The 27,113-nt window shown below is 40.3% G+C and overlaps 1 protein-coding gene across 3 annotated transcripts; it reads left to right on the forward strand.

Moving 5' to 3' along the window:
• On the forward strand, nt 1–27,113 carry LOC146667964 (uncharacterized). Of its 3 annotated transcripts, XM_085409771.1 has the most exons (8): nt 1–149; nt 7,314–7,397; nt 7,536–7,735; nt 15,675–15,719; nt 16,039–16,077; nt 16,754–16,868; nt 18,753–18,914; nt 21,157–27,113. In XM_085409771.1, exons 3-8 carry the CDS (start codon nt 7,625–7,627, stop codon nt 22,272–22,274), a joined length of 1,590 nt encoding a protein of 529 aa, XP_085265897.1. In that variant the 5' UTR covers nt 1–149; nt 7,314–7,397; nt 7,536–7,624; the 3' UTR covers nt 22,275–27,113. The 3 variants fall into 3 exon arrangements, with proteins under 3 accessions (XP_085265897.1, XP_085265899.1, XP_085265900.1); XM_085409774.1 differs by lacking the exons at nt 1–149; nt 7,314–7,397 and adding an exon at nt 13,937–14,216 and having other exon boundaries at nt 7,643–7,735; XM_085409773.1 differs by lacking the exons at nt 1–149; nt 7,314–7,397 and having other exon boundaries at nt 7,404–7,735.

The following is a 27,113-nucleotide window of genomic DNA, read 5'->3' on the forward strand; positions in this document are numbered from 1 at the left end:
ATAGAGAGCAGGGGAGAAGAGAAAACTGAGAGACAGAGAGAGTCAGTGGAGGCCAGCTAAGAATCCAAAGGACTCAAATGTGCAGCAACAAATCCACACAAGGAGCAGAAAGAGGGCAAAACCAGATAAAACATGACTCAAGCAATGTGGTAAGAAAAAACAACACAAAAGCTAAAAATAAAAAGGTGTTTGCAAAAGTATTTCTCACAAGCATTTCTTTCACATTGTGGCACTCAAAGCAGGTGTGGCATAAAAAAAATGAGTGCAAGTGGAAAAGAGGCTTCATGTTACAGTATCACACAGTTTTTTTTTATGCATACCATATTGACAGTTTCTCACCAGAAAACAGTTTGTTCTTGTCCCCAGAAACTGCAGCGATGCAGGCTGCAGATGCTTGTGTGCTGCAGCAGCGTGGTGCCTATCAAAGTGTGGCTGCAGTAGTTGGACTGTAATTAGTCAGCCCTCCACTGTCAGCAAAAAAAAAAAAGAAGAAAAAAAAAGCATTCACATGGGGAAAGCAGACACATTGCAGACATGCACTAGGAACTGGCTTTTCTACTTGTGTGACGTTTCCTCTGCTAACTGGGTTACAGGAGTCAGTAGGGTGTCCGAGTTTGGTTCACTTGTTGTGCTCCTGTTATGCTCGTATGGTCCTCTGGGTTCCTCTTGTTTTGGAGCCAGGCTGAAACAAAAGCCTTGTGTCAGCAGCAGAAGCGGCACTAAACACTGAAAGTCACCACGGTCCTGCAGAGGGAGGGGTGGCGGAGGAACTGCATTAATATGGGGGAACCTTGTTTGTTGTTTATTCTTGTTTTTTTTAAAAACTCAACTATTTCATTTTGTGGTTTTCCCCCTTATTATCTGACCCCAATGTTTTACTTCCCTTCAAATCGGATTTTGCAGAATAATCTATATACATCTATTTCTAGTCCTGTCCCAGGCCAAAGATGACCTTTCTGTGAATGTGATCCTCGTTTCACTTTGATCTGTTTTTCTCTTGCTCGACTGAACAGACAAGTGTTCTTTACATCACCGATGTGCACACAATTACAAGTAAACTCAAATTTAAAACAAGTGTTAATGCCAAATGAAGTATAAACTGAAACCCATATTACTGCTCACACTGTACGTATGTACATTTGTTGCTGTCGTATTAACATGATCAAAACCTCCATGGCTGAGGTACAGAAGCAAAACGCCATGAGCTTATTTCATGATGTAGGTGGCTCAGTAGGTTATCTTTTTAAGCCTGCAGCAAACAAAACTAATTCAGTGGATTATGATACGCTGCTCTGCTATGCAGCTGCACACTTCAGACTGCAGAGGTAACCCGATCAAGTCTTCTCATATGATGTTTTGGTTGTCTCACTCAACACTACGACAATCATGTTTGATAGCATGCCCCTTGTATGTGTATGTGTCAAGGTGTCTACTACCCTCATTAAGTTAACTATGGTTGAATTACCAGGACTTGTCATGGAGCTCTGTCTGGCCTGTGGTTCCACTGTGTATGTGTGTGTGCATGCATGCATGTGTGTATGTGCATGCGCTCAAGGAGGTGTCTGTCAGTTCAATCTACTGTCAACGAGAGGAACAGAGTACGAGTATGAGTGCTAAACAGCCTGTCAGTCACATGCCCCCCCCTGTGTTTGTTCCAGCATTAGAGAGAGATGAATCATGTTTTCCCTCAGACTGCCTACAATTAAACAATAATTTCATCAGAAAATACAAAGAAAGTGGCGTGGAGAAAAATCTAATGTTTCAGGGAAGCATTTGCCCCAAACAGCTCCTCAATTCACAGCACCAAGGTGTGGCCTTTTCAAGAAACAGTCATTTCAACTCTCAAATCTCAAAGAAATACAATACTGCAAACCGAATGTCAATGACAATGAGAGTTTAAAAGCCCTCAATCCCATTGTGTGTGTGCGTGTGTGAATATTGACCAGTATTGAGTTTTTGTATGTTGGTGAAGGGTTGTGCTGCTGCAGAACATAATGACAAATGTTTGCTCCCGGATTAGAGTTGTGATCCTTTACAAACATCAGAGGAACACTTTTCTGTGTGTGTCTCTGTGTAGTTGTTTGACAGCTGAAGTATATTAGCACAGGCACAGCTGATTTACAGTGGCTCTAATAACACACTGCCATCATACTTCAAACAAAGAGCCCAAAGACGCTGATCCAGTGACTCTTGTGTTTCTTAACCAGGGACAGCTGGAGGAGGATCTTTCAAAGGCCTCATGCTAAATGTCATGTATCACCACCAACCGACTGATGAGACAAGAAATTAGAAATTGCCCAAGGGCTGCTTGTAGAAACAGCAAATAAATTTTAAAGTGCCTTAATGTATTGAGTCTTGCAATTGATATAAAATGAATTAAGCATTGAGAAATTCTTCAATCTTAAAATCAGAGCAGGCAACAAAACAAAACTGTCAAATCTGGATACAGACCAAATCCATACAGAAACTACATCATTAAAACCACCTGCCTATTGTTGTCTTGGTCCTCCTCATGCTGCCATCCATGCAATGGTCTCTGGCACTATGACGTCAGCCTTCCATCTTTTGGGTGCTGTGGCTTTGTGTTACATGGACTTTAGTTCACTTACAAAAACCCTTACGATTTGTTCCAAAAGAGTGTTTTACATAAACAAATTCATTGATTAACATGTCTAGGAGGGCTTTGGAAATAGACAGCCATACACTATGATCACTATAATAAGAATATAGTTGAGTGTCCTACGTGCAGCTCAGTGTTTTGGTGATTAACAAGAAGGTCCTGGGGTGAATCCACTGGCCAGCTGAGGCCTTTCTGTGTGGAGTTTGCATGCTCACCTCATGTGTCTCTAAGTTCTCTCCTGGTACTCTGGCTTTCTCCCACAGTCCAAAGGAATGCATGTTTGGTTAATTTTGTTTTTCTAAATTGGCCGTGGGTGTAACTATGAGCATGTAGGTTCTTCTTAGACAAATTTTAAGGGGCATGAACACATAGCCATCGTTTGTGCACAGGACTGAGCTTCGACCTTTGCAAGTGACCTCTCCACCGAGCCGAATGAAGATTTAAATTGAGCGCAGTGGGTTGACAGTTCTGTCTGCTATCAGGCAAACACTGGATTAGTTATTTTCTCCAATATATTCACTTAAAAGTTTATTACATTTTTTAAACTCTGACTGGTCCTTTAAAATATACCATACCAGACAATAGATCAAATAAAAAATATCTCAAAGTCAATAAATCCCCTTCAGATCAGCTGATTTGAAATATATCAATCTAGGACTATGCCGCACAATATTCATGGCGCATTTAAAAATCACCAAAAAAAAGAGGCTGCTGACTCAAACAGAGACAATCAATTTGATGTTACAGTGCTGAATTTTATCAATGATTTTAATCTGCAGAGCTCTCATTAGACGTCTGAGTGAATTAAGAACCTGTGGTTTTTGCATGCTTTAAAATAGCAGGTCAAACTCAGGGAAACAACAGGGCCTTTAGAAACCAGTAAAGCATCGCAAGGACACCTGTGGGTTAGTAGCTTTCTCAAAAGTCAAGCATATGCATACGATTAAAGGAGATTGCATGAAGAAAAAAAGGCAAACAAAGTTAAAATTTGTCATGCAGTGCTCCTTCACTACTTGGAAATATGGCTGATACTAATGCTAAGCGTATGGAATTTCGCTCTCCCCTTCAGGGGCCCATCAGGGACCCACTGTGCACTGTGCTGTCATTTACAGTGGCATTTTTAAATGTCACATGACCACGAGACACAGGATGTGAATTGACAGTGTGGTGTGTGCAGACAGATGCATGCTGTTTTTGCAGTGCTAGACCACTTTGCATTTCCTGGCATTAGCAAATTATTAAGCTTTGGTGACGTCTTCCTTTGGGCTTTCTGTTGGAGATTTATAGAGAAAGGGGAAGTTACACCACTTGTGCCTTTTCCCGGTCTGTTGTCTGCCGTGACACCGGTGCTGAGCCCTACGAGCACCTAGCGTTTGATAGGTTTAAAAATGACAGCACGCATAGCTACAGGAAACGGTCTTCACAGTAATATAATCGTTTTATTGATAACTGTGTCAAAGTCTGCAATATGAACTCAAGTTTAGTCTCCATCTGCGCTTAATCACAGACATAAGCTGTCCTTTTATTGTATTATTATCCTATTTGCTTTACACGTCTGTGGAACTACAATTGATTCAGATATAAGATGGGTGAAAATCTATATTTATTTTTTTATATTTCATATCTGAATCGTTTAAAAAGGAATGCTGCTTTCATAGAAATTAAGAGTCAAATGCACTTGATTAACTTACAATCAGCAAGTGTGACTACCTTTGTAATAGCAAAGGTTTTGACAGTCTGCTGGTCTGGACCATTCAGGTGCCAAAATATTCTCAGGAGTGGACGTCCAAGCAAAGGTTTGATCGTGCTATGCTCAGAGAAACTCCAGAAAACCCCCGATGTGATAGCTCAGACTCTTAACATTTACCATGCTAGCTGAGGCCTGTAAAGTTCATGACAGCACAATTAGAAAAAGACTGAACAGTTTCTAGAAGAAAGCCATTTCTCTCTACAAAAGAACATGGCAGCATGTCTTAGGTTTGCAAAGTTGCATCTTCTAGAAATCTTGATCAGTGTCCTTTGGACATAATGCACAGCTCCATGTTTGGTGAAAAAGCAAACAAAGCATATGAGCACAAACATATCATGTCATCTATTAAGCATGGCGGTGGAAAGGTGATGATTTGGGCTTCCTGGAAAACAGAAAACAAGTAACTCTTAAATTATGCCTGTAGAAAAATGATTTGCTGGATCTGGATGCCAGCCTTATTCTGACATATATGCATGTATGTTGCTTTGTGCAGTACCTACTTCCCCTCTCAGAATTTAAAGAGAAAACACTCTGACGTGAGACTGCGAGGAAGAAGAGGAAGACATGTGCTGCATGGTCACGTCTCAGACAGTTAGCGTGAAATTTATGTAACCTGGAAATTTCATGAGCTACAGAGAAGTTACAAAGCAATTAGCCAGAGTAATTATTACATAGAACACCAACCTCACTGTGGAAATACACAAAATATGAAATTAGTTTCATTTTGAGTTTCCTCTAAATCATATTGCACAGTTTGACTCACAAATCAGTCGAGGGATGTAAAAGTTTACAATGAAGTGTGCGAATTCTAAACAGAAACTGGACCGTTTCTTGTATGCAAAAGCATATTGTTTTTTTATGCGTGTGTGTATGTGTGCGTGTGGGCATTCATGTGCATAAAATGGAGTGGAGGAAGTGTATTTTTGTCACAAACAAGTTGACCAATCGTCTTCTCTTTAGTGCTCTGTAAATTACAGTAAACCTGGGTCCAGTGCCACAGTTGAGCTGGTATGAGGCGACAGTATAAAAAGAAGGAAGGAAAGAAATTATTTGTCTTGGCTCGTGTGTGTGGAGCTGCAAACATTTTCAAACTTTGCATACTCACCAAAACTGAGAAATGTTAAAGTTCATTTGTGACACCATCTCAACACGTGTGCCTTTACAAATAAAGTAGATAACACACCCTTATAATGAGTGCAACCTATAATCCATGCTAATTAACTGGGTTTACCTTAGAAAGATGAATCAAAACCAGTGTGTAAGCTCTAAAATGTGCATTACACAGTGAGGGATTTCAACCACAGGTGTGAAACGTGGAGAAAACTATAGGTGTGGCAACAAAAGCAGCTTAGAGAGTCTTTTTTTAACCTTTTGTTTCAAGGGTTTTAAACACACCTACTGAAGAGAACATAAGGAGAGGCTGTGCGTCACAATGAATAAGAGACAAAAAAAGACTAAATGACTTCCTTAACTACAAATGTATACATCTGTAACTACCCTCGTTTTGCTCACTTTGAGCTTAAGTGTTGTTTTCCACAACAGGTCATTGAACCCTGAAGGGGGGGAAAAAAAGCCTCCAAAAGCAAAAGCATGTTGTCTGCTGCCCTCTTGTGGTGGACTGCTGGCTATGTTTCTACCCACGTTGGGTCTGGCAGCACAGTTGATGAAAGGATTTGGAATTTGGGTTTTAGGACAGAATACGCATTAAGTCATACAAACCAATAGAAAAACAAAACAAAAATGCTGACAAATGCGATAAAAAAAATTAGATGATTTCTATTTAACAATTTTGGTCACTTTTCCTCACAACCACTGACACCAAAAATGGGTGGATGCAACAACAAATTAATTGAAACACTGCCTAAGCAGTGAAAATAGTAACAACTTGGACAAAGTTACCATGTAACAAACCAAAGGCGTAACGTCTGACTGATGGAGGAGCCAAAGTGTAGTTAAGCTAACGTGAACACGCCTAATCCCCTGACCTCTGACTTTGGTTGTCAGTGAAGACATTACAATAACAAAAAGGCATAAATTCCATATCTGAAATTCATTTTCAAAAGACAGCATATAACAAATTCAGTATTGATCCTTTCAGCGCTTCAAAGAAAGTAAAGTTCAAAAATATTTGATTCAATTGTTGAACTTTACTGGAAAAATTGCAATTTTTTCCAATTGTTCTGGCCTTTTGTATTCAGCTAATTTCAAGCTTTCCATGTTCATTCTTCTTCTTCTATCTATTGCTTGTACAGTTTCCATGCTGCTCCACTTCAAGGCTAAAGCTGTACACAGATATCTGCTTCGGGGCCTAGAACTGACTTGTTACGCCCCTGTAACAAACACAGCATAAACGAACAACAACATAAAGCACAACAATTTTTAAATTTACTTACTTTACGTGGTTGCCTGCGCGCGCGCATACCTGAAAAAGCAACAACATTAAAATTAATAAATAAATCGATCTATCAATCAATGTCACTGTCCTTCAGCAGCGGTCGTTTCCGCTCGTGCTGCACGCCAGCAGCCTCCTCGTGGCAACAGGGGGCATTCTGATTGGCTGGGACTTAACAAGCAATTTAGCCTTAGGAGGCCGTCACAGCTTTTTGCGGCTAATAATTACAGTATCGAAGCAGTTCCGTTGTAAATAAACGTTCCGAAATGTTGCGATGCATGCAGTTTATTTGGAAGTTATATTATTAAATAATGTCAAATAGAACTGAAAACTTAACTCGCATCTGATACAGGTAGGTGTGCTGCAAAAGTTTTACAAAAGTTGAGCTCTTAAGAACATTATTTTCATAATTTCAATACTAATTTGTTAATATTTATATAAACTAAGTAGATTCAGACATTTATTTTGCCTCAGCAAAAAAACATACCCGGGCAAAGCTCTTATATTTTTGCCACTATTTATTTCGTTGTGGTTATATTTGTGTTTAATAGAGCAACACCGTGTGGACCGTGAAAGCAGCCTCTCTGAGGCTGTTGCTGGGAGCTCCGGCCAATCAAAGCATACAGCGCTCCCGTGTAAGTACTGTGGTGGCTGGGGGAAAAAAAGCATGACATCATGCTCGGCTCCGTCCGTCTCTACGAGTGAAACATCTTCCTTCTACTACAGCAAACAACAGGAGCCGACTGAGCCGTCTGTGTTGTGAATTTGCGCAGGTCCAGCCGTAAAATACACCGAGAGAGCGGCCCCAGTACACCGGAGCGTGCAGCGGAGGCGGGGAGGGGCATCAGCCCGTTTGGGGGGAATGGCGGATGGGGATGCTGTCTTGTCTGTGGAATGGGACAGTGGTGATGAGGGTTTAGCCATGGATCCAGAGAAAACGCTGACTTTCTGCCACGGGCTGCAGACTATGGAGGTAATGCACTGCACAGCTTTACATTTGATGCGCACGCAGCTGTCAGCAGCTGTTCTGCAGAGCAACATGCTTCCCTCGGCCTGTGGGGTTGTTGACAAACAGCAGTGACCTCGGCATATTATTATTATTTTTATTTCGTCACCTTTTGGTCATTGCATCTGTGACATACACGAGACAGCACGTGTATTTGTGCACCACTGCAGTCAGTCAGCTTAGGTCTCTGTTTTATTTTATATTTAATTATTTTTAACATTGGGAAGGCTGTCTGTAAGTCTGTGGCCAATGCAAAATATCTGTAAGTTTGACTTGTAGACGTGGTCGTGTACAACGAATATCTTAGACATAACAGGATTGGTGTGCAAATCCTTTAAGAAAAAGCAAAGATTCTTGGTTTATATTAATTTAAACTTAGACACTAAATTAATGAATTTTTGGTTATGATTTGCCGTATTTCAGTTTTAGATTGTAGTTTTCAAGACTTGTGGACAAGTAAAAATTCCTTGTTTAGCAATGTGGCTTAAAAACCTGCAAATGGACAAACAAGAGCTTTTTAATGCAAGACACCTTGTGAATCTTGGCTGTTAAGAAGAAGAACATTATTCTACTGAACTGGGGAAGTGGTTTCTTCAATGACTGTGTTGTTCTCTGCTTTGAGTGTGTTGTCTGAAAGTATTCAGTGAATACAACTCCAGTTCTAAATGAATTGGGAGACTGTGTAAAATGCAGATCTTATAATCCTATATTTTATTTGCAGTCGAACATATAAAACACATCAGATGTTTAAACTGAGACATTTTACTTTATCATGAAAAAATTTAGCTGAATTGAATTTAAGAATTTAAGACAGCAGCACATTTCAAAGCGGAAATGTGGGTAGCAAAAAGCTGGAAAAGTATGTGGTGCTAAAAAAGAAAGCTGGAAGAAAATTTTCCAAATAATTTGGTTAAATGGAAACAGATCAGTAACATCATAGGGTATAAAAAGAGCATCTTAGGGAGGCAGGGAGAGGTTCACCAGTAATGCAGAAAGCTGTCTACAAGTTGCAGAACTATTTCAGAATAATGTTCTTCAATGTAAAATTGGAAAGACTTTGAATATCTCATCATATACAATCCATAATATCATCAAGACTGTGAAAATCTGGAGAAATCTCTGTGTGCATTGAACAAGGCCAAAAAGCTCACGATCTTCCAGCCCTCAAGTGGATCTGCATTTAAAAACAGGAATGATTCTGTCATGGAAATCACAGCAGGGGCTCATGAACACTTCCAGAAATCATGGTGAACACAATTCACCATGCCATGCACAAAGGCACGTTAAAACTCTATCAAGCAAAAACAAAGCCAGACGGGAACATTATCCAGAAAGTCCATCTTTCTCTGGACCAAAGCTCTTTGACTGTGGTGTATTTAAAAAAAAGCTTTTCTGTGGTCAGAGAAATTAACGTTTTAGACTTGTTTTTGGAAAACAAGGACACCACGTCTTCCGTACTAAAGATGAAAAGGAGCATCCAGCTTGTTATCAGTGCTCAGTTCAAAGGTCAGCATCGCTGATGGCATGCACCTGTCGACGTGGCAGTTTTCACATCTGGAAAGACTCGCTCAGTGCTGAAAGAGTTTAGCATTAATGGTGGAGCAACATGTGCTCCCATCCAGAAGATGCCTTTTTCAGAGAAGGCCTTCCATATTTCAACAAGACAACGCTAAACTGCATCTATGACATAGCATGGCTTCCAAATCAAAGAGTTCAGATGCTGAACTGGCCTGCCTGCAGTACAATTTTATGAGATTTGCAATCATTGATTCTATTTTTATTTAAGTTTTACTCAACATCCCAACTTTTTTTTTTTTTTACAATTAAGCTTTTACATAGCTTGATCTTACTTTAATAAAAAGACTCACAAGAGCTGCTTTTATTTATTTATAGTCAATTACTCATCGTAATATGCAAACTGTTGATGTTGTTAAGATTTTAAAAATCCATCCGTTGCAGTGACCCTTAGGGAAACGAGGGAAAGTACCGTACCTGCTATGCCGTTGAGTGTGTGAGTGTCTTGAGTTGAGTGTCTTGCAACTCCATGGAAACATAAAAGTGTGTCTTTGACCTCTGGCTGGATATGATTTTAAATGTCATTGTTGCTTCTCCCACACATTGCGGTTCCATGATATGGATAAGTTTCCCCCTCTCTACCAGCCGCTGAGTTTCTCACAGGCAGGTCGTAACGTTGTTTTGTTTGCTAGTCTTCTGATTAATTGTTGATTGCTGTTGTTACTCTGTGTGGTTTATTTCACAGGCAGATTAATTGGGTGTCTCTGTTCGGTTGATAAATAGGGCTCCATTTAGGTTGTTTGTATTTGTGATGGTTGACATTGTGAGTAATTATTTACTGTAGCATTGCAGTGACTCTCAAACTGCTGAGGCATGGATAACTAAGGGAAATGAAAGTGAATGAATATGACTTTTTGAGGGTAAAATAAAGAAGCTTTGCTGATGCTGTTGCATTGACTTTTTAACTAAAATTCAGCTTGGTCATGAGAAAATATAAAGTGTGGAGCATTTTAAGGCTCTGAAGTGGAATGTGCTAGAGAAAGGTCTGAATACTAGAGTGTTTTACACAATGGTTATTTTGGGCTTCCAGTTGCTGATAATTATTTCCTTAGGCAGGGTCACAAGAGGTCAGTCTGAGGAGGGGTCTCTCAGAGGTCATTTACCAGAGACACTCAGTGGTGCCTACTGAGCATACATGCAGGAGTGTAGCGACTCAGCGTCTGTCTGCAGACAAATAATCGTTTTTCTGTATTTGTGAATAATAGGTCTCACTGTGACTCTGTGGACTCCAAAAGCTTTATAACTGGCTTTGTACCCTTTCCAGGCTCTGTTTAAGTGATTTCTTGATTCAACAGGTCCACCATTAATCAGGCCAGAGTGTGGCAAGTAAAACTGAACTCATATGGTCAATGTGGTTCATTCATGATTTAACAAGGGGGGGCAATTACTTTTTCACATAGTGCCAGGTAGGTTTGGACAAATCATGATTTAAAAACATCTGAAACATGTAAGTGTAATAAATATGGAGGGAAAAAAGAAATCAGGAAAGGTGCAAATACTTTTCACAGCACTTTACCTGCACTATTTCAGAGAGGGAAAAACTGTGCAGTACACATGAATGAGTTGTGTTTGTATAAATGTGTCCTGTTGTCGTATTGGACGGTGGTTTCACATGTTGACCTGTTTTGTTGCACTCTGTCCTCCTTGGTTGGCCTTGTTGCAGTAAATATTTGTGTATAACACTTGAGCCTCCTCAGTGTTCTTCCTGCTCGAGGAACTTGGTCTGTTTACATTTTAAACATTGGGGAACTGGTTGACTTTGCTAAGAAAAGCTTTGAAAGTAAAATGATGCCATTTGCACATAATTTTTGTTTTTTTTTTGTTTATTTGTTTGTTTTTTACTATTCTTTTGGGGGGTTTTGTAAGCAAAGTTATGGAGACTTGTCAGGACCCTTGGGTGGAAATCATTTGTGGTTAGTCTGCGGTATCTGAGGAAGCCTGAATGACTTCTCATCACACTTGTATGCATATCCTGTGCCGTGTGGTGGGCTTACCTCTCAGGAAGCACATAGGAACTCAACCTGATGGTATTTATGACAGAACATTTCCTGTCTTGACTCTTTATGTTTTCCATCAGTATAGGCCAAGTCCCCAGAGGTTGTTACATTTGACACTGGTATTTGCAACGGTAGGTAACATAACCCAATATTTATCAGTTTACAGAAGAATCTCTACTGTATTTGTCCAGAATTCATTTTAAAATCTTTCTTTTTAAAAAACAAAATCCTGTTAGGCCTTATTATATCTTTAAACACCATAGTGTCATAATATCCTAAGAGAGTACTTTGTTCTCAAGCTGTAGGCTTACTTTTGATTCCTTGAGTTTCTAAAAGCAGAATGGGAGGCAGAGCCTTCAGCTCCCAGTTTGTTGAGGGTCATCTCATTACCACATCCAATCTTCTAGTTAACCTCCAAAGGCGTAAGCCTAAATTATAAAAGAGAGCTGAAAGAGAAGGGACAAACAACATATCCAACTACTGCATGTCAGAAACTATTATCTGCTGCCTCTTTGTTTATTGCCTTGTTTATCATTTGTGGTTCCCCTATACTTCCCTTCATTTTCCTTAGTACTTCCTCTTATATCCATGTGGTAGATGGCTGCCCCTCATTGAGGCTGCTTCTGCTGGAGATTTCATCCTGTTAAAACAGCAGTTCTTCTTTCCCACTGTCACCAAATGCTTGCTTACAATGGATTGTGTGAGGATTAGGGTTCTCTTACTAACAATATAGGGGCTTTAATTTATAATATACAGCACCCTGAGACAACTGTTACTGTAAACTGGTGCTGGATAGCTAAAACTGAAATCAAAAATGGAATTGATATTGATATTTGGAGGGAAAGATTTTGCCTGGTTGGTACATCAAGATTAGAATCCAGGAATTGTTTTTATGGAAATTTTAACATTTTGTATCTATCTAATAGACTTTGATTTGTTCATAGAAATGGGGAGTCATCTTCACACACTAAGGTTAATTATGGAGTTCCACTTGGTTCTGTGCAAGGTCCAATTCTGTTTACATTATGCATGCTTCCTTTAGGCAGTATCATTCGAGGGCATAGCATATACTTTCACTGTTATGCAGATGACATCCAGCTTTATCTATCCATGAAGCTAGATGACAAATGCCAAATACTGTATCAAAGACAATGAGGCCCTAATTTCCTGCTTCTAAAGTCAGTCATTGTACTTGGTACTAGAAATCTTAGAAACATGGTGTCTAACCAGATGCTTACTCTGGATGGCCTCCAGGAACACTAAGGACTCTTGGGGTTTATTCATTTATTTTTTCACCAGGATATGCCTTTCAAAACGCATCTTAAACAAATATGTAGGACTGCTTTCTTGCATTTCCACAACATCTCTAAAATGAGAAACATCCTGTCTCAGAGTGACACTGAAACACTAGATTAGAGCTGGGCGATATAAGATTAAATTCATATCACGATATGTTTTTTTCATTTCAGGCGATAACGATATCTATCACGATATAAGCCAAATAACTATATTTGTAAGATTTAAATGTGACGTTGCTCACAAGTAAAATGTGACATAATCAGCAGCTTGTTTTGATTTAAATATTTATTTCCCATCCCATAATAAGTTCAACAGGGAAGATGTACTTAAGGAACATGAGACTTTTTCAGATAAATAAAGGCAAATATTGCAAACTACACAAAAGGCAGCCGCTAAAGCGTTTAAGTTTCAAAATAGAACAAACGAAACAGACTAAATTGTCAATTCCACTTAGAAACAAAATATTAATTCTAAAAATAAATCTTAGTTTGTTTTACAGAAGAACAGACAAAACTAACTTTTGTCAATATCAAATAAACTGAGAACTAAAAGGAAATTCTCAATCTCTCCTTGTTGTATAGCTGAGCTTTTCAAACAGTTTTAACAGTTACTTTAGTCTGACAAAAGCCGAATGACGAATTAGCGCTTCCAGTCAGAGATTGAGCATGCACCGCTTTATTGTATTTCCAGACTTGCTTTCGGCACATTTACAGTGCGCGCTACTCTGTTTTTTGTCAGACTTGAAATAGTCGAAATACCTTCACACTACGGAACTTCTATGGCCCTTCTGTTCGACAATCTCTCCGGCATTGGAACCATCATCTGTTTTCTCTTCGGTAACCTTCGGTCACGCTCTCGGTTGATTTTTCTCTAGTCGGCACACTCATTTCCTCCATTACCCGGGCGGCACGGCGGCTGGCTGCTTCAAACAAATACACATGTGCGGCTTGGCACTTGTGCTGTACGTAACAAGTCACGTGACGTGACGCTGCGGCTGTGATTGGTTCGGCTCTGCGCTACTTAATTTGGATTGGCTGTTGTTCTTTTTTTTTTCTTTTTTTTCTTTTTTTTTAAAGAGGACAAGAGAGACGAGGCCTGTCGCAATAGTTAAACTTTTCCTCGATAGAAAAGTTAATTTCGCAATACATATCGTTATCGTTCTATCGCCCAGCTCTACACTAGATCATGCATTTAATACTTCTAGGCTGGACTATTGTAATGCATTGTTATTATCAGGTTGCCCTTAACTCACTGAAAAGCCTTCATCCATCCATTCCCTTCCGCTTATCCTTTTCAGGGTCGCGGGAGCCTATCCCAGCTGTCATAGGGTGAGACGTGGGGTTCACCCTGGACAGGTTGCCAGTCTGTGGCAGGGCTAACACACAGAGACAGACAACCATTCACGCTGGGCAATTTGGATTAATCAATTAACCGATCCCCACAAACTGCATGTCTTTGGACTGTGGGAGGAAGCCAGAGAACCTGGAGGGAACCCACGCAAACATGGGGAGAGCATGCAAGCTCCACACAGAAAGACCCCGGCCTCATGGTGGAGTTGAACTCAGGACCTTCTTGCTGTGCGGCAACAGCGCTAACCACCGTGCCACCCTGAAAAGCCTTTGGTTTATCCAAAATACTACAGCAAATCTACTGACAGAGACTAGAAAAAGGAAGCATATTAGTTTCTCTTTAGTGGCTCCCTCTTGACTGCAGGCTTACTTGTAGTTCCTAGCATATTTAAAAGTATAATGGGAGGCAGAGCCTTCAGCCTTCAGGCTTCTCTTCTGTGAAACTAGCTCCCAGTTTGGATTCAGGAGACGGACACCCTCTTTAATTTTAAAATTAGGCTTAAAACTTCCCAGTTTGATAAAGTATATAGTTAGGGCTGGATCGGGTGACCCTGAATCCTCCTTTAGTTATGCTGCAACGAGCCAAGGCTGCTGGAGGGCTTCCCATAAGATTCCTATCTGAACTGTTTCTTTTCCACCTATCTTTTTTCACCTACTCACACTCACACTGTTTATACAGCACTCTACATTTACTTTGGATTAATCATTAGTTATTAATAATCTCTGGCTCTTTTCCACAGTGTGTCTTTTCTCCTGTATCCCTCCCGTCACCCCCAGGAAGAAACGTTGTTTCAGGTTTCTTCCTGAAACAACGTTTTTCCCGCTGTTGTGATTTGGTGTAATATAAATAAAATTGAATTGAAAAGCAGTTTTCTATAAAAGCATCTCAAGGAAAGCGGTTGTAATCATATACACATATTTCTACCAGTTTCTGATGAGAAAAATGTGAGTTATGTATCCTTTCCTGTGTCTGCTATAATGCCAGGTACTTATTTGGAGCCTGTCTGCCCTTGTCAGGTTGATACTCTTCCACTAATGTCACATAATGTTTTGTGATGCAATGTTAATTGCCCTGTGGATGCATCAGGTGTTGCAAGTGGATACTATACAGTACTGCAGAGTTGTGTGCCACATATTATACTAAATAACAGTAAACACAAGTGTCTCTTGGCTAAATACGCTTCACTGTCAGAGGAGCATGTGGAGTTGGATTATTCATGAACGTTTAGGTCACTGACATGAATAGAGAGCAGAGGTGATTCTCGTACTCAGAATAGTTGCACAGATATGTGCGCATTGTACACACACAAAGTATGCAGACTGTGATCAGCACTGTTTCAATCAAAATATGAGTGAAGCTGAGCTTTGAGAATAGACGTGGGGTACTTTTCTGATGTTTTATGACTCTAACAGTTAACTAACAGATTAATGAGTAATGAAAATAATTGGTAGTTACAGGCATGTATTTGAAACGGGGAGCGCACAGGGAACGGTTGTATGAGCGACCTTCCCTTCTTTCTTCTTGAAAAGTCAGTAGTAGCCACCGGCTTAATACTGGAAAATGGGTCTTTAGTGGCCAACTTTATATGCTTGAATTACTGTAATAACAACACATCATATCTTTTGTTTTCCCTTTACTTTTTTTAAGCTCCATTTTAACTGTTTTCTCTCTCTGCCTTTTACTAGATGACTATGTCCCTGCAAGGGCTGGATGTAACCGAAGAAGCTACGGTAGGGAGTTCAACCTTTAACCACAACTAAATATTGTCCACACGGGTAAAAAGGCCTCAGAGCCTTTTCCTCAGTGGTTGCTATAGTAATGCATAATTATTTGTTAGCACTTGGGTCTTGTGTGGTAACTATGCACATGACAGATTTAGCAACCTCTCCTCAGTGCTTTATTAGTATGGTTTATGGCTTTGCTCAAGTGTCTGAGCTCATTGAGGTTGTTATAATGTAAAAGCTTTGAAATTTGCTGGCTTTTTATGATGTGCACATTTTTAATGTTTGGGTTTTCACTTGCTTTAGTTTCTTCCCTTTCTCACTATAGGTGCCTGTGAAACAGATCGAAATGAGCACAATCAATAAGGTGGGAGGCTTTTTAAAACATTTTTTAAAATACTTTTTTACCCGCAGCTGCCATTAAATATGCACTCATATAAAAAGTAAGATTACAGATGCAATAACTGTTTATTTCATTGTTAACAGAAAAGTATCAGAGATTTAATATGAAATATAAAATAATACTTTTCACCTGATGATGCTTTTGATAACTATTTTTTATTTCTAGGGTTTCAGGTACACATAAAAGTGTGTGTGTATCAGTAGTTTAAAGTTTGGTTAGACTTACTGTGTGCTTCATTAACAAACAACAGAAAGACACAACTAATAAATGGTTAACTTCATGATCCATCTGTGAACACCAAAACCAAAATAGACGTAAAAAGAGAGAAAGAGAGAGAGGGGACATCATCTACAAATTAAGCAAATGTTGCTTTGTAATTGGAGTGGGGGAAGAAATTGATAGAGCATAGGAATACCAGATGTGTTATCTATACAGGCAAGCTAAATAGATTTACTGTAATTTTACTATTTTGTCAGTGAGGCTGCTTTTTTTTTTTTTTTTTTTTCTGATCAGAGTTTCCACAGTGGATTTTGGATTTTGGACATCTTGGCGGTGCAACGATTAGCACTGGGCTCCAGTTTAGACCTTCCTACAATATTTCCACTGTGGTTACATTGCGATGTGGTGTTTTATCTATTAGATGGCGAGGCATCCAAAGTACTGTCCTGGAGTGAACAACAGTCCAGGTTACCTGTGTGAAACGGGACATTGCTGCGGGGAGACGGGCTGCTGCACCTACTACTATGAACTCTGGTGTGAGTCAACTGACCGCTTCTTCTCTGCTGTGCTACTGAGGAAAGGGTTCTGATTTAATGGCTGTTTATCGTTCATTACTCAGACCTGCTGGGAAACATTCAAGGTGTCCTATTATGCTTACCTGCAGCTCTAAAGTCCTGGTCTCATAATCTACTAATGTTGTTGCCTGCGCCAAGGAGGTGATGTTTTTTATAGCCTTTGGTAGCTGTCATTCTTCCTGTCTGTAAACGTGGTACATTAAAAAGCTTCGAATGAATTCTGATAAAACATCGTAGGCGTGTAGAGTGGGGTCATGTTAACAATCCATTAAAATTTGGCTTACATTCAATTCAGTTTTATTTATGTAACACCAAATCACAACAACATGACCCTATTATTATAATCATAATAATAATAATAATAATCATAATCATCATAATCATCATAATCATAATAAACACTCAGACAACCCCAGATGACCAAGCACTTGGTGACAGTTCAAAGGAAAAACTCCCTTTTAACAGGAAGAACCAGAAGAAATCTCTGGTTTCTTTTAATAGACCCATTAAAGCACTACTTTCGATGTCAACTTAATGATTTAATGGTCGAAAACTGACAAAAAACATTCTAACCTAGAAACTATGATGCTTACAAATTAGATGTGTACTGCAAAAACATAGGAAATACCACATTGTCACATTTGACCTCTACTTTAACCTCCTAGGACCTGGCGTCCACATATGTGGTCATCACATTTTGGGTTGTCTAGACCAAAATACAAAATTTTGCTCTACAAGGGCCTGATTTCCACTTACGAGGACATTATACTACCTCTGTTCTATCTAAATTTAAAGCAAATATCCTCATATGTGGATCTCATTTCTCTCAGAAACAAAAATCAGGTAAAAAAAAAAAAAAATCTGGTAATTCTTTGTTTTTACATTAATCAGGTCCCAATCAGCCCAAATGGCAAAGAGAATTTAAAAATGCATGCCATGAAAGAGTTCGGGTCTTAGGAGGTTAAATTCAGTAGATTGATCTGAAGGCTAAAGTGTTTTTATTGACAGCATATGGACATATAGGGAACGATATATGGAGATTTTAAATATTATGTTACTTTGGACCGCTGACCTCTCCTTTAAATTCAAACAAAGGTCAAATTTCAAAAATTTAAATTTTGTTAATATTGGCAACCTGTAGGAGATGATACTGTTATGTTCGGATTCAAAATCTCACATTACAGTTTGCATCCAGATTTTATGTCATATTTGACCTCTGACCTCACTTTGATGTTACACATCTTCCTTTCTTGGTGGAGGTTTGCGCTCTTGGAGTGTTTCTAGTTCTTACATGGTTCAGTTTAAAATAATCCTTAATGTTTACGTTCAGTAAGGAAGATCTGTAATCTATCATCTGTCGTCTTGGGGGTTCGGCTGCTTTCTGGTCTTTACATTGCTACCACTTTCCCAACCCTCAGTCTTCATCTTCGCAACCACCCTGGGTGTTCCTGTCCTAAATCCTATCGCTGCTGGGATTCCCCGCTGCCGTGATAGGTCGTCAGAGTCTAGTCACATTCCTCCATAAATCGTGTTCAGTTCTTCCTTATCTCTCCTTATTGAAATGTGCCTTGGTGCGGTGCTTTTATGTGTCCTTCCCCCGTCTTTAAGACAGCTGTTTTAGGATTGGCTCGCTTGCACAAACAGAAAATTTGAATAGTGTGTGCGCTGGGCTGTTGGTTACCTGATGCGCCTGAAAGCTCAATGAGTCCTTTGATAAAAAAGCAAAACTTGTGTGAAAGCCGAGTAAATCTGAGATGAAATTCAGCTAACAGACCTGAAGGTTACGTTTCCTTTGTTTGTTTGTTTTCTTTATCTCGATGGCCACTCATTTCCTGTTTTCTATAGGGTTCTGGCTCTTGTGGACGGTGCTCATCCTCTTCAGCTGTTTCTGTGCTTACCGCCACCGCCGGGCCAAGCTGAGAATTCAACAGCAGCAGAGGCAAAGAGAAATCAATCTGATCGCTTACAACGGCGCTTGCAACTACCCTTCATCAATGCTGGACCTCAGTATGTTTGCTTCATTTTAAATCGCACATGCTGTAGCTTTTGAATACTAAATTAATCAGTTCCACAGACTTTGCATGCGTTATGATTTCCTTGCACCACTTTTTCTGAGGAAATAGAAATATGCCTACATTTAGATACTTCAAAATAAGTCTGTTAACAGGCATCATATGGAAGTAATAAAGCAGTAAATGTAAGCGTGTTTTGTTAAATGAACTGTTTTGTGGAGTTTTTAATTGAGGAAAGAGGCTCATGCTTGTAATGTAACAGCGAGTAAAAATCTTCATATAGAAGCTTTTGGTGTGCACATCAGTCTGTTTGCAACTCACCAGTGTGTGATGCAGCGCAAAAGCCAGCCAAAGGCACAGACAGAACTCAGAGCAAAGATGCATTTGAGGACATGTTTGTTATCTAAATTCTATTATCGGCAAACATCTCTCAAGTCTACCGCAGATTTACTCCATTAGTGATGCTTTCCGTCTTTTGCCTGTGGTGAAAAACTGTGTGGACTGTGATCGATTGACAGCTTCTTGTAAACCTAGTGAAACCTATTTGCATTGTTATTAAACCGTGATCACGCAAAGAATGGACACAGTTAAAAATTACGTTAATCTAGAAGTTTTGACATTTTAGGAAACAAAGTTAAAGGTTATCATTTTGGATGGTCTTTCACATGCTGCGTCATATACGTCCAACTATTCCAGAAGTGGTAAACAAACACCAGATGTAGCACAAGGTTTCATACTTAACTAAAATGTTTTTGCACAGTTAGTTTTAGTTAACTACAATAAAAATAAAAACTAGACTTTTGGAAGGAAAAGAATTAACCAATTTTGTGAACTAAAACAAAATAAAAATGGAGCGCAAACATCCTGAGTTTTAGTATCTGTTAAAAGATGTTATTGCAGCTTGCCTGAGGAGGCTTTGATGGACATGTATTAGAAAATACAAAACTTTGATAACTGATGTAGCAACAGAAATGAAACACAGGAGCTAGAAAACTTTCAAGGGAAACATGAGGTACAGCAGACAATAAGGAAGACTGAACTATTTATAAACTGTGAGTTAATTAGGGAAGTGAAAGACGGCTGGAGAACAAGCACTGCTGAAAGTAATAGGAAAAAAGTTGTTTCTTGAGTCTTGATGTGACTAACTATGGAAGGAAAATAGAAATACAGTGGTGCTATAACACGGTTCACCTTTCGCGGCCTTGCTGTTTCACAGATTTTTTTGTGTGCAATTTTGCATGCTTTTTTTATTTTATTTATTTTTTTACAGTTTTCACAATAAAGCTCAAGATCCTGTTGAGACTTTTCAAAATAAACTGAATCACGTGAAAGAGCAGATTATTTACGGATGACAAGTAAAAAAGAGCCATCAGATGCTAAAAAATAAACCTTAGACTCAAAAGTTAGAACAGGCTTTTCCCTGCAGCACGTCGTGTAATAAATACTCACAAAGAAAACAGCAGCCGTTACAACTTGCGTCTAAAAATGTATCGTTTCATGCATCGGTTAAAACACTCGACTCCAGCTACATGACGCGCAGCTGGAAACACTTCCGGCAAGTCGAGATTCACAGAATTTACAGAAAATGTTACATTTTTGTGATTTATATCGTTATCGGGACGATAAAATTCTTATATCGGGATATGAGATTTTGGTCATATCGCACAACCCTCTAGTGAGGGGTTTTACAGCCTTAAAACATCTATAATGTAAAAAATAAAGTTAGCTACTTCGTGGATTTCACCTATCGTGGGTTATTTTTAGAACGTAACTCCCGCAATAAACGAGGGACCACTGTGACCCAAAGGAAAACGACTTACAACAGAGATAAGAACCTAAAACACAAAAACTAAAAGACTTCAGGAGAACAAGAATAAAGTAAAGCCAGAGATCACTCTATAGAATAGTAAAGAATTCAAACCCAAAACTTGAAAAATATAGACATCACATGCTAGAATAGCAGAAACACCTTCAGACAGAAATTGGGAAGGAAAAATTCACAGATTCTAAAAATAACACAAAACCAAAGGAGCGTGACGCCAGCAGGTTCACACTCATACCCATCTCACCGTGAAGCTCCCTCTCCGCCCTGGCATGTGGGAGGAGTAAGCTTTGACTACAAATGAGCTTGCCACACCACACCAATGAGGCATAACCCCATGAGAAAGCTAACTGACATGTAACACTAGTCTGCGTACCCGGAGCTGAAGCCTAAAAGTGTGTTTCTTTCGTCACAGGTTTTCTGGCTTCCTTCAAGTTGCCCTCTTACGAGGAGGTTGTTGCGCAGCCCAGCACCCCTCCCCCTCCTTACAGCTCCATCTTTGCACTGCAGGGAGGTGCCACAGTAGGTCCTAGCTCCTCTTACCCCCATCATCACCACCACCGTCACCCCTGCCCTCCCTACTTGGGCCCCGGCCCCAGCGGTCTGACCTCCTCACAGAGCTCTGATAACTACACCAGCTGCTCCTGTGAGTCTTGCTCCCTCACCTCCCCATCCAGCACCTCCTTCTCTGTCCAGGTGACGGATGAGACGTATGACAGCAGCCACATGTCCACGCCCAGTGAAGCAGGAGGAGATTTGGCCGTGGTGCCAAGGGTCGGGGTCCCCTTCACGCTGATGCCATCGCCACCCTCGCAGGTTCCACCTGATGTTATACCTGCGGTCACTCCAGATGTCATTCCGGTGCAGAGATGTTCCTCTAACGGTAGTGAAGGAGTCTCGCCTCCATCTCATCCACTTGCTCTCACTTTGCACTCCCGTCCTTCACACTCCTCTCGCCTTCCGCTCTCTCCCCTCTCGCTGCTATCTTCAATTCCCGCTGGTCAAGTCCACCCTCTCGTTCCATCGGACCCACTCGAAGCCATGGCTCTTCAGAGAGCGAAAGAAGAGACGTCACCTCATGATCCAAAAACCAGGCCCCTGCACTCAGCTCCTAAGCAGGCTCTCCTCTTATCAAACGTGGCTGTCTCTGTGCACTGCGGCGGCAAGGAGGAGCAAAAAAGGGAAAAAGAAGAAGAAGAGGAGGACGACGACGAAGACGAGGATGAGGAGGACCATTTCCGGCATCGACGGCTGACGGGTGACTCGGGTATTGAGGTGTGCCGCTGCCATGTGAAAAGAGGGCAACAAGAGGATGAGGAACCAAAGAAGGGGCGCTTCGATAAGGGAGGGAAAGATGTCGTGAAGGAAGGGGAGAAGGTGCTGCAGGACGGCGTGGACTGTTCCCAGCAAAAGAAGGTCGCCGCACAGTCGTCCAGCACGGACGACTGCGCGGAGCAGCGCGGCCATGTCTCTTCGCCTTCTAGCGTCATCATTAACAGAAACGAGGCTATCATCACTGTGGAGTCCCTGTAAGTAAACAGCCATGGAAGGAAGGAAAAGTGGGATAGCATGTGTAACCGGATGAGTGACGAATTAAAGGAAAAAAAGAAAGCGATCGGTCTTAGGGAAGATTTGAGCTATCAGAACAGATTCACTGCATCTTAGTGTTGGTTCTACAAATCTCTGTAAATCTACTGAAGGGATGGCACACTATTTTTTTTGTCCTTTTTTCTTTAAAAAAAAAGGGGCATTTGGATGATGGTTGTAGAAAGTCTCCAAAATCTTCCAATATGGTATAACTGAGCTGAGATCAGGTGACTGCACAGGCATTAGCAAAATTATTGACATGATTTTCATACTCATCCAACCACCCAGTGACCTCTGATGGGCCGCCCTGTGGACGGGGACAACCCTGGAAGACTACTACGTTAATAAGACGAGTGAACTATACCAACAGCTTCTGGGTTTTCCTTTAATTTGTCATCCGCCTGTCGATGAAGACTTAAGAAGTGAAAAATGTGATCACTGAAGAAAAGTCTTGGAGAGCTTACAGAAATGTCTGCAAGCCATCAGATCGGATGAGTAACATTTTTAGGAGGGGGTCTCTGTATTTTATTTTGGGATCCCCAGACCTCAAAGTTCTTGTGATTTATAAGAGATGATTTGGGTTTGTTGTGGAGTACGAGGTGTTCTTTTCTTAAAATGCAAATGGCTCAAAATCCTAAAAATAATTCCACTTTCTGCATCCTTTTCTTGCTAGAGCCACTATGATAAAATGTTTGTCAGTGTTTCTCTGTACGAAGCATCGAAGCAGCATTTTTAGCTCTGAAATGGAGCTCGTATCAGCCTGTGGATATAAAATATTCTGACTTTTGTCAAATCCACACATTTTAACATAAAATATTGGTCATCTTTTTAGGCATTTAAACATTGAAAGACCTTTTCTTTTTTTTATTGGAGCCCACTTCCCTTATCATAGATAGATTGATTCAGTGGGTCAGTGTTTTATACCTTGTGTCTTATGTTGCCTCCTTCTTAAAGATTTTTTTAAAAAGGGGGGCGGGTACAAACTTTAATTAAATGTGCAGGTGGCAAAGCTTTACTATGATATTGTAGTTATACATTATAGTTTCAGACTGTTACATCAGTATACTGTATACTTAGCCAGCTGTTTGTCTTTGGGTTCAGTGCAGTTTTAACGTGCTCCTGCCTTTTGCAAGGCAATATCACTCTGAATCCTCGTGTTGAGTTTTTTACTAGGCGCACACTTTAAGCCTAAACTGATAATGAATGTAAAAGGTTATGCATTGCAACAAAAAAACGCACTCAAAGCTGTTTTTTGAGGATTTTTTTATAGCATGATGCTCGACTGAAAGCTTTTTTTTGTTTGTTTGTTTGTTTTTAACAAAAAGAAAAAAAATAACAGAGTTATGCCAGCGTGGCAATCCAGTCTGTAGGCGTGTGCTTCGAGAAGTCACTTTGGAAAGACGTGCCCATCGTGATGACTGTTTGTGTCGAGTGATGCTTGTTAAATATCAAAGGTGTAAATGTACGATGGAAGCATCTGAAGTCACAGAACAGAATCTCCTTTATTTTAAATACTGCTGTGGCAAAACGGGATTTCGCAGAGTCAGACTGTTTTTCTCTAAATGCCTCCTGGTTGATGACTAGTTGACATCCAGAGCAAGGCCAAGGATTACATTAGCCTGCCATGCTCACCTGGCGGGGGATAGCACATACGTTCTCTCTCGTAGTTATCTGTCAGTACAACAATGTGCTCAAAAATAAACGGAGAGCGTCTCACAACACAATTTGTACATGTTTGTCTTGCCGTAGTTGTTATTATGAGACAAGGGTCTCAGTAGTTCGCTGACTGGAGGCCACTTTTTTCGTGTCCCTAGTTGTTTAATGCCTAAGGGCAAAGCTTTTAACTCTTAGTAGTGTGGAGAGAAATCTAATTTAGCACAGTTCACTCCTAAAAAAGAACAAGTCACATTTGCTCTTTTGAACATTCAGATGTGAGTTTGCATGGAAGTTTGAGTGGCAGTTTGCTTTCTGATGATCTCTTGATGATCATCTTCAAAGCACCTCTGCAGTGACTCGCTGATGGCCTGACAGAGATGGTTCATCCTCTGGACATACTGGCAAAAAAGCCTTTTTGGAGCCTTGCGTTTCTTCTCATTTTCATTAGTTTTAGGTAATGTGTGTCGTTGATCAGTGGTGCCTAGTTGAAAAAGTATTTTTCTGTTAGGAATCCGTAGTTTCCCAGCTAATCTGAGCGTGTGCGTGCGTGTGTGTGTGGATTAGGAATAGCTGTAAATCGAATGGCGAAAATATTTTCTAAGAGTACTTAGCAGTCTTTTTTTAAAATGCTCATATTACATGTGAGACTTGCAAAAATAGTATTTAGCAATAGTATTCACACTTTTTTTTCCTTATTCTGGTTTATGCTGGCTGACAGGAAATGAGATGAACTGAAATGACATTTACCTCTTTATGACTCATATGCTAGCTGTGCTGGGCAAAGGCCCTCGATTGTACAAACACAGCAGTTTTTAAAAAAAATGCCTTTGGCGTAAGTGCAAGCTTATATTATCGGGTTGTATTTTAAAGCCCCAGTGTGTGTCTTGCATGTTACTGACCTTAAACTTTAGTGTTTTGTATTGATTTTTTTTTAAGCTCATCTGACTGAAGGTTCAGTGCGCTTACGCCATAGCGAGGCATCCGTCGTCCGTTTGTCCCACCGCAATTCACAAGAATCCATACTCCTCCCAGAGTACTGGTCAGATTTTAATGAAACACAGTGATCACCTGATGTGTCTTCACCCACACTGTGCTCAAGGTCAAGGCTGTACAAGTCATTTTTACAAGAATCGCTTCTCCTCCTGGAGTATTGGTCTGTCTTTAGTGAAGCAAGGCTAGATAATCCTGGATACAACTGTTTGTGAGCCTCCTTGACTTCTCCCTCGACTTTAATTATCATTCATTTGTGCAAAAGAGCCGCACAGCTTTCTTTCTGTACTTCACACATTACAACAACCTTTGAACTGTGATGGATCATGAAGCAAATGAGCTGTAATGTCACTGACGCTTTGGTTAGTGAGTGCTTAGTTTTTTTACATTTTATTGTAGATTTTAATTAGGATAATTGTCTTAAGGGGCATCATTCTGTTTTAAATTTTACACTTAGAAAAGAGGCCAAAAAATACCATTTTTATATGGCGTCCTCTTGATATTAGTTTAGAAAGTATCCATCCACTTTCTTCCGCTTATCCAGTTCAGGGTCATGGAGGCTTAGCTGGAGCCTTTGCCAGCTGCCATAGAGCAGAGGTGGGGTACACTCTGGACACGTTGCCAGTCTCATATTCATATGAATGGGCAATTTACAATGCTTGGAGTCTGAGAGTAAGCCAAAAAGAACAGGGAAAACATGCAGACTCCCAGAAACACTTCATGGATTTGAACCCAAGACCTTCTTGCTGTGAGGCAACAGGTTCAACCACTGCACTACCGGCATAGAAGCTATTAACAAAAACACAAAGTTAGCGTGTGGATCTATCGGATACTAGCTGAGGTGGTTCAGGCATCCGATTAGAATGCCTCCTGGGTGAGATTTCCTGGGCATGCCCCCGTGGAAAGAGGCCCCGGGGTAGGCCCAGGCCACGCCGGAGACACTACGTCCCTCAGCACTGCCTGGGAATGCCTCGGTGCTTTCCCCGAATGAGCTGAAGGAGGTGGCTGGGGAGAGGGAGGTTTGGGATTCCCTTTTGATCCAGCCCCAGATGAGCTGGTGGAAAGCGGATGGATGGATGGATGTTTAATTTCTATGACTGAACCTGAACAAGATGGTGAAACATAGGAGTCACACACTGGGGTTTATTGTATCCCGACTCCTGCTTTCATTTGACGTCAGTGTAAATAGAAGCGGTTTGATTTGTCTCGCCTTGTCAGAAGCCAATTTGTGTGGAGAAATATGCCCCAGATTTTACCTTTGTTACCACTCTTTGGCCAAGGCCTGATATAAGACTGTTACCTCGCTCGAGTTTTGACTGTAAAGGACTGTTCTCTCCTTCTGAAGATAGTATCTACTATATATTTGTACTGATTTTATTTTGTAATGCCAAAAGTTAAAGAATTGAATAAAAATACAAAAAAAAAACCAAACCTCACATTGGTACAGCCGTTGAACCATTTTGCCAGAAAACAAAAAACAAAACATCCAATCCTTTTGATTCAGGATAACTCAAGACTGTCTCCTTCTACTCCTGCAGCTACGAGACAGCAGCATATATAGCAGTATGTATATGTGACTGTACATGGAATAGTTCCGATTAATATTACTACAACATGTGGTGTACTTTGAAGGTATCTTTGTGCAATTCTACCTGCGGCTCTTCAGCGTGTCGTACGTATGTGTGAGAGAGTAACCGTGCCGTTTTCTTGTTAAAAATCACTGTCGCTTATTGTGAGGATAATGTTGAGTATAATGTTAACATAATAACTGTCGATTTAAAAAAAAAAAAGCCAAAACTTTTTCGTGTCATCATGGATATCAAGTTGATTTTGTATCTTGGTGTAAAGCAGATTCAGAGGTTTCCGATGCATACTGAGTGAGATGTTCTCACGTTTGTTGTGTCTGTTTGGTTGCACACCATCATGTTTTTTTGCTTTGTTTGTTTGGGGGGTTTTTTTTGTTTTGTTTTTTGTTTTTTAGAAGGTGGGGTTGTATTTAGATTTCTTCCATCTCACTGATCATCACTGAGATTCTGCGATATTGGACGCAGACGTCTGCTTAACTCTATTGAACAGAAAACTGTGGATTTTGTGTCAAAATAAATGTGCTACCAAATACATGTGTGTACTTCTGCTTCA

This window comes from Rhamphochromis longiceps, linkage group LG6 (assembly GCF_057381845.1).
Source record: "Rhamphochromis longiceps isolate RC_006_pf linkage group LG6, R_longiceps_female_GT1.1, whole genome shotgun sequence".
Taxonomy (NCBI): domain Eukaryota; kingdom Metazoa; phylum Chordata; class Actinopteri; order Cichliformes; family Cichlidae; genus Rhamphochromis; species Rhamphochromis longiceps.

Coding starts and splice junctions, on each gene's coding strand:
- LOC146667964 (XM_085409771.1), top strand. CDS start 7,625: ATGGCGGATGGGGATGCTGTCTTGTCTGTGGAATGGGACAGTGGTGAT. Junction 7,736..15,674: donor ACGGGCTGCAGACTATGGAG/GTAATGCACTGC, acceptor GCCTTTTACTAG/ATGACTATGTCCCTGCAAGG. Junction 18,915..21,156: donor TTCATCAATGCTGGACCTCA/GTATGTTTGCTT, acceptor CTTTCGTCACAG/GTTTTCTGGCTTCCTTCAAG.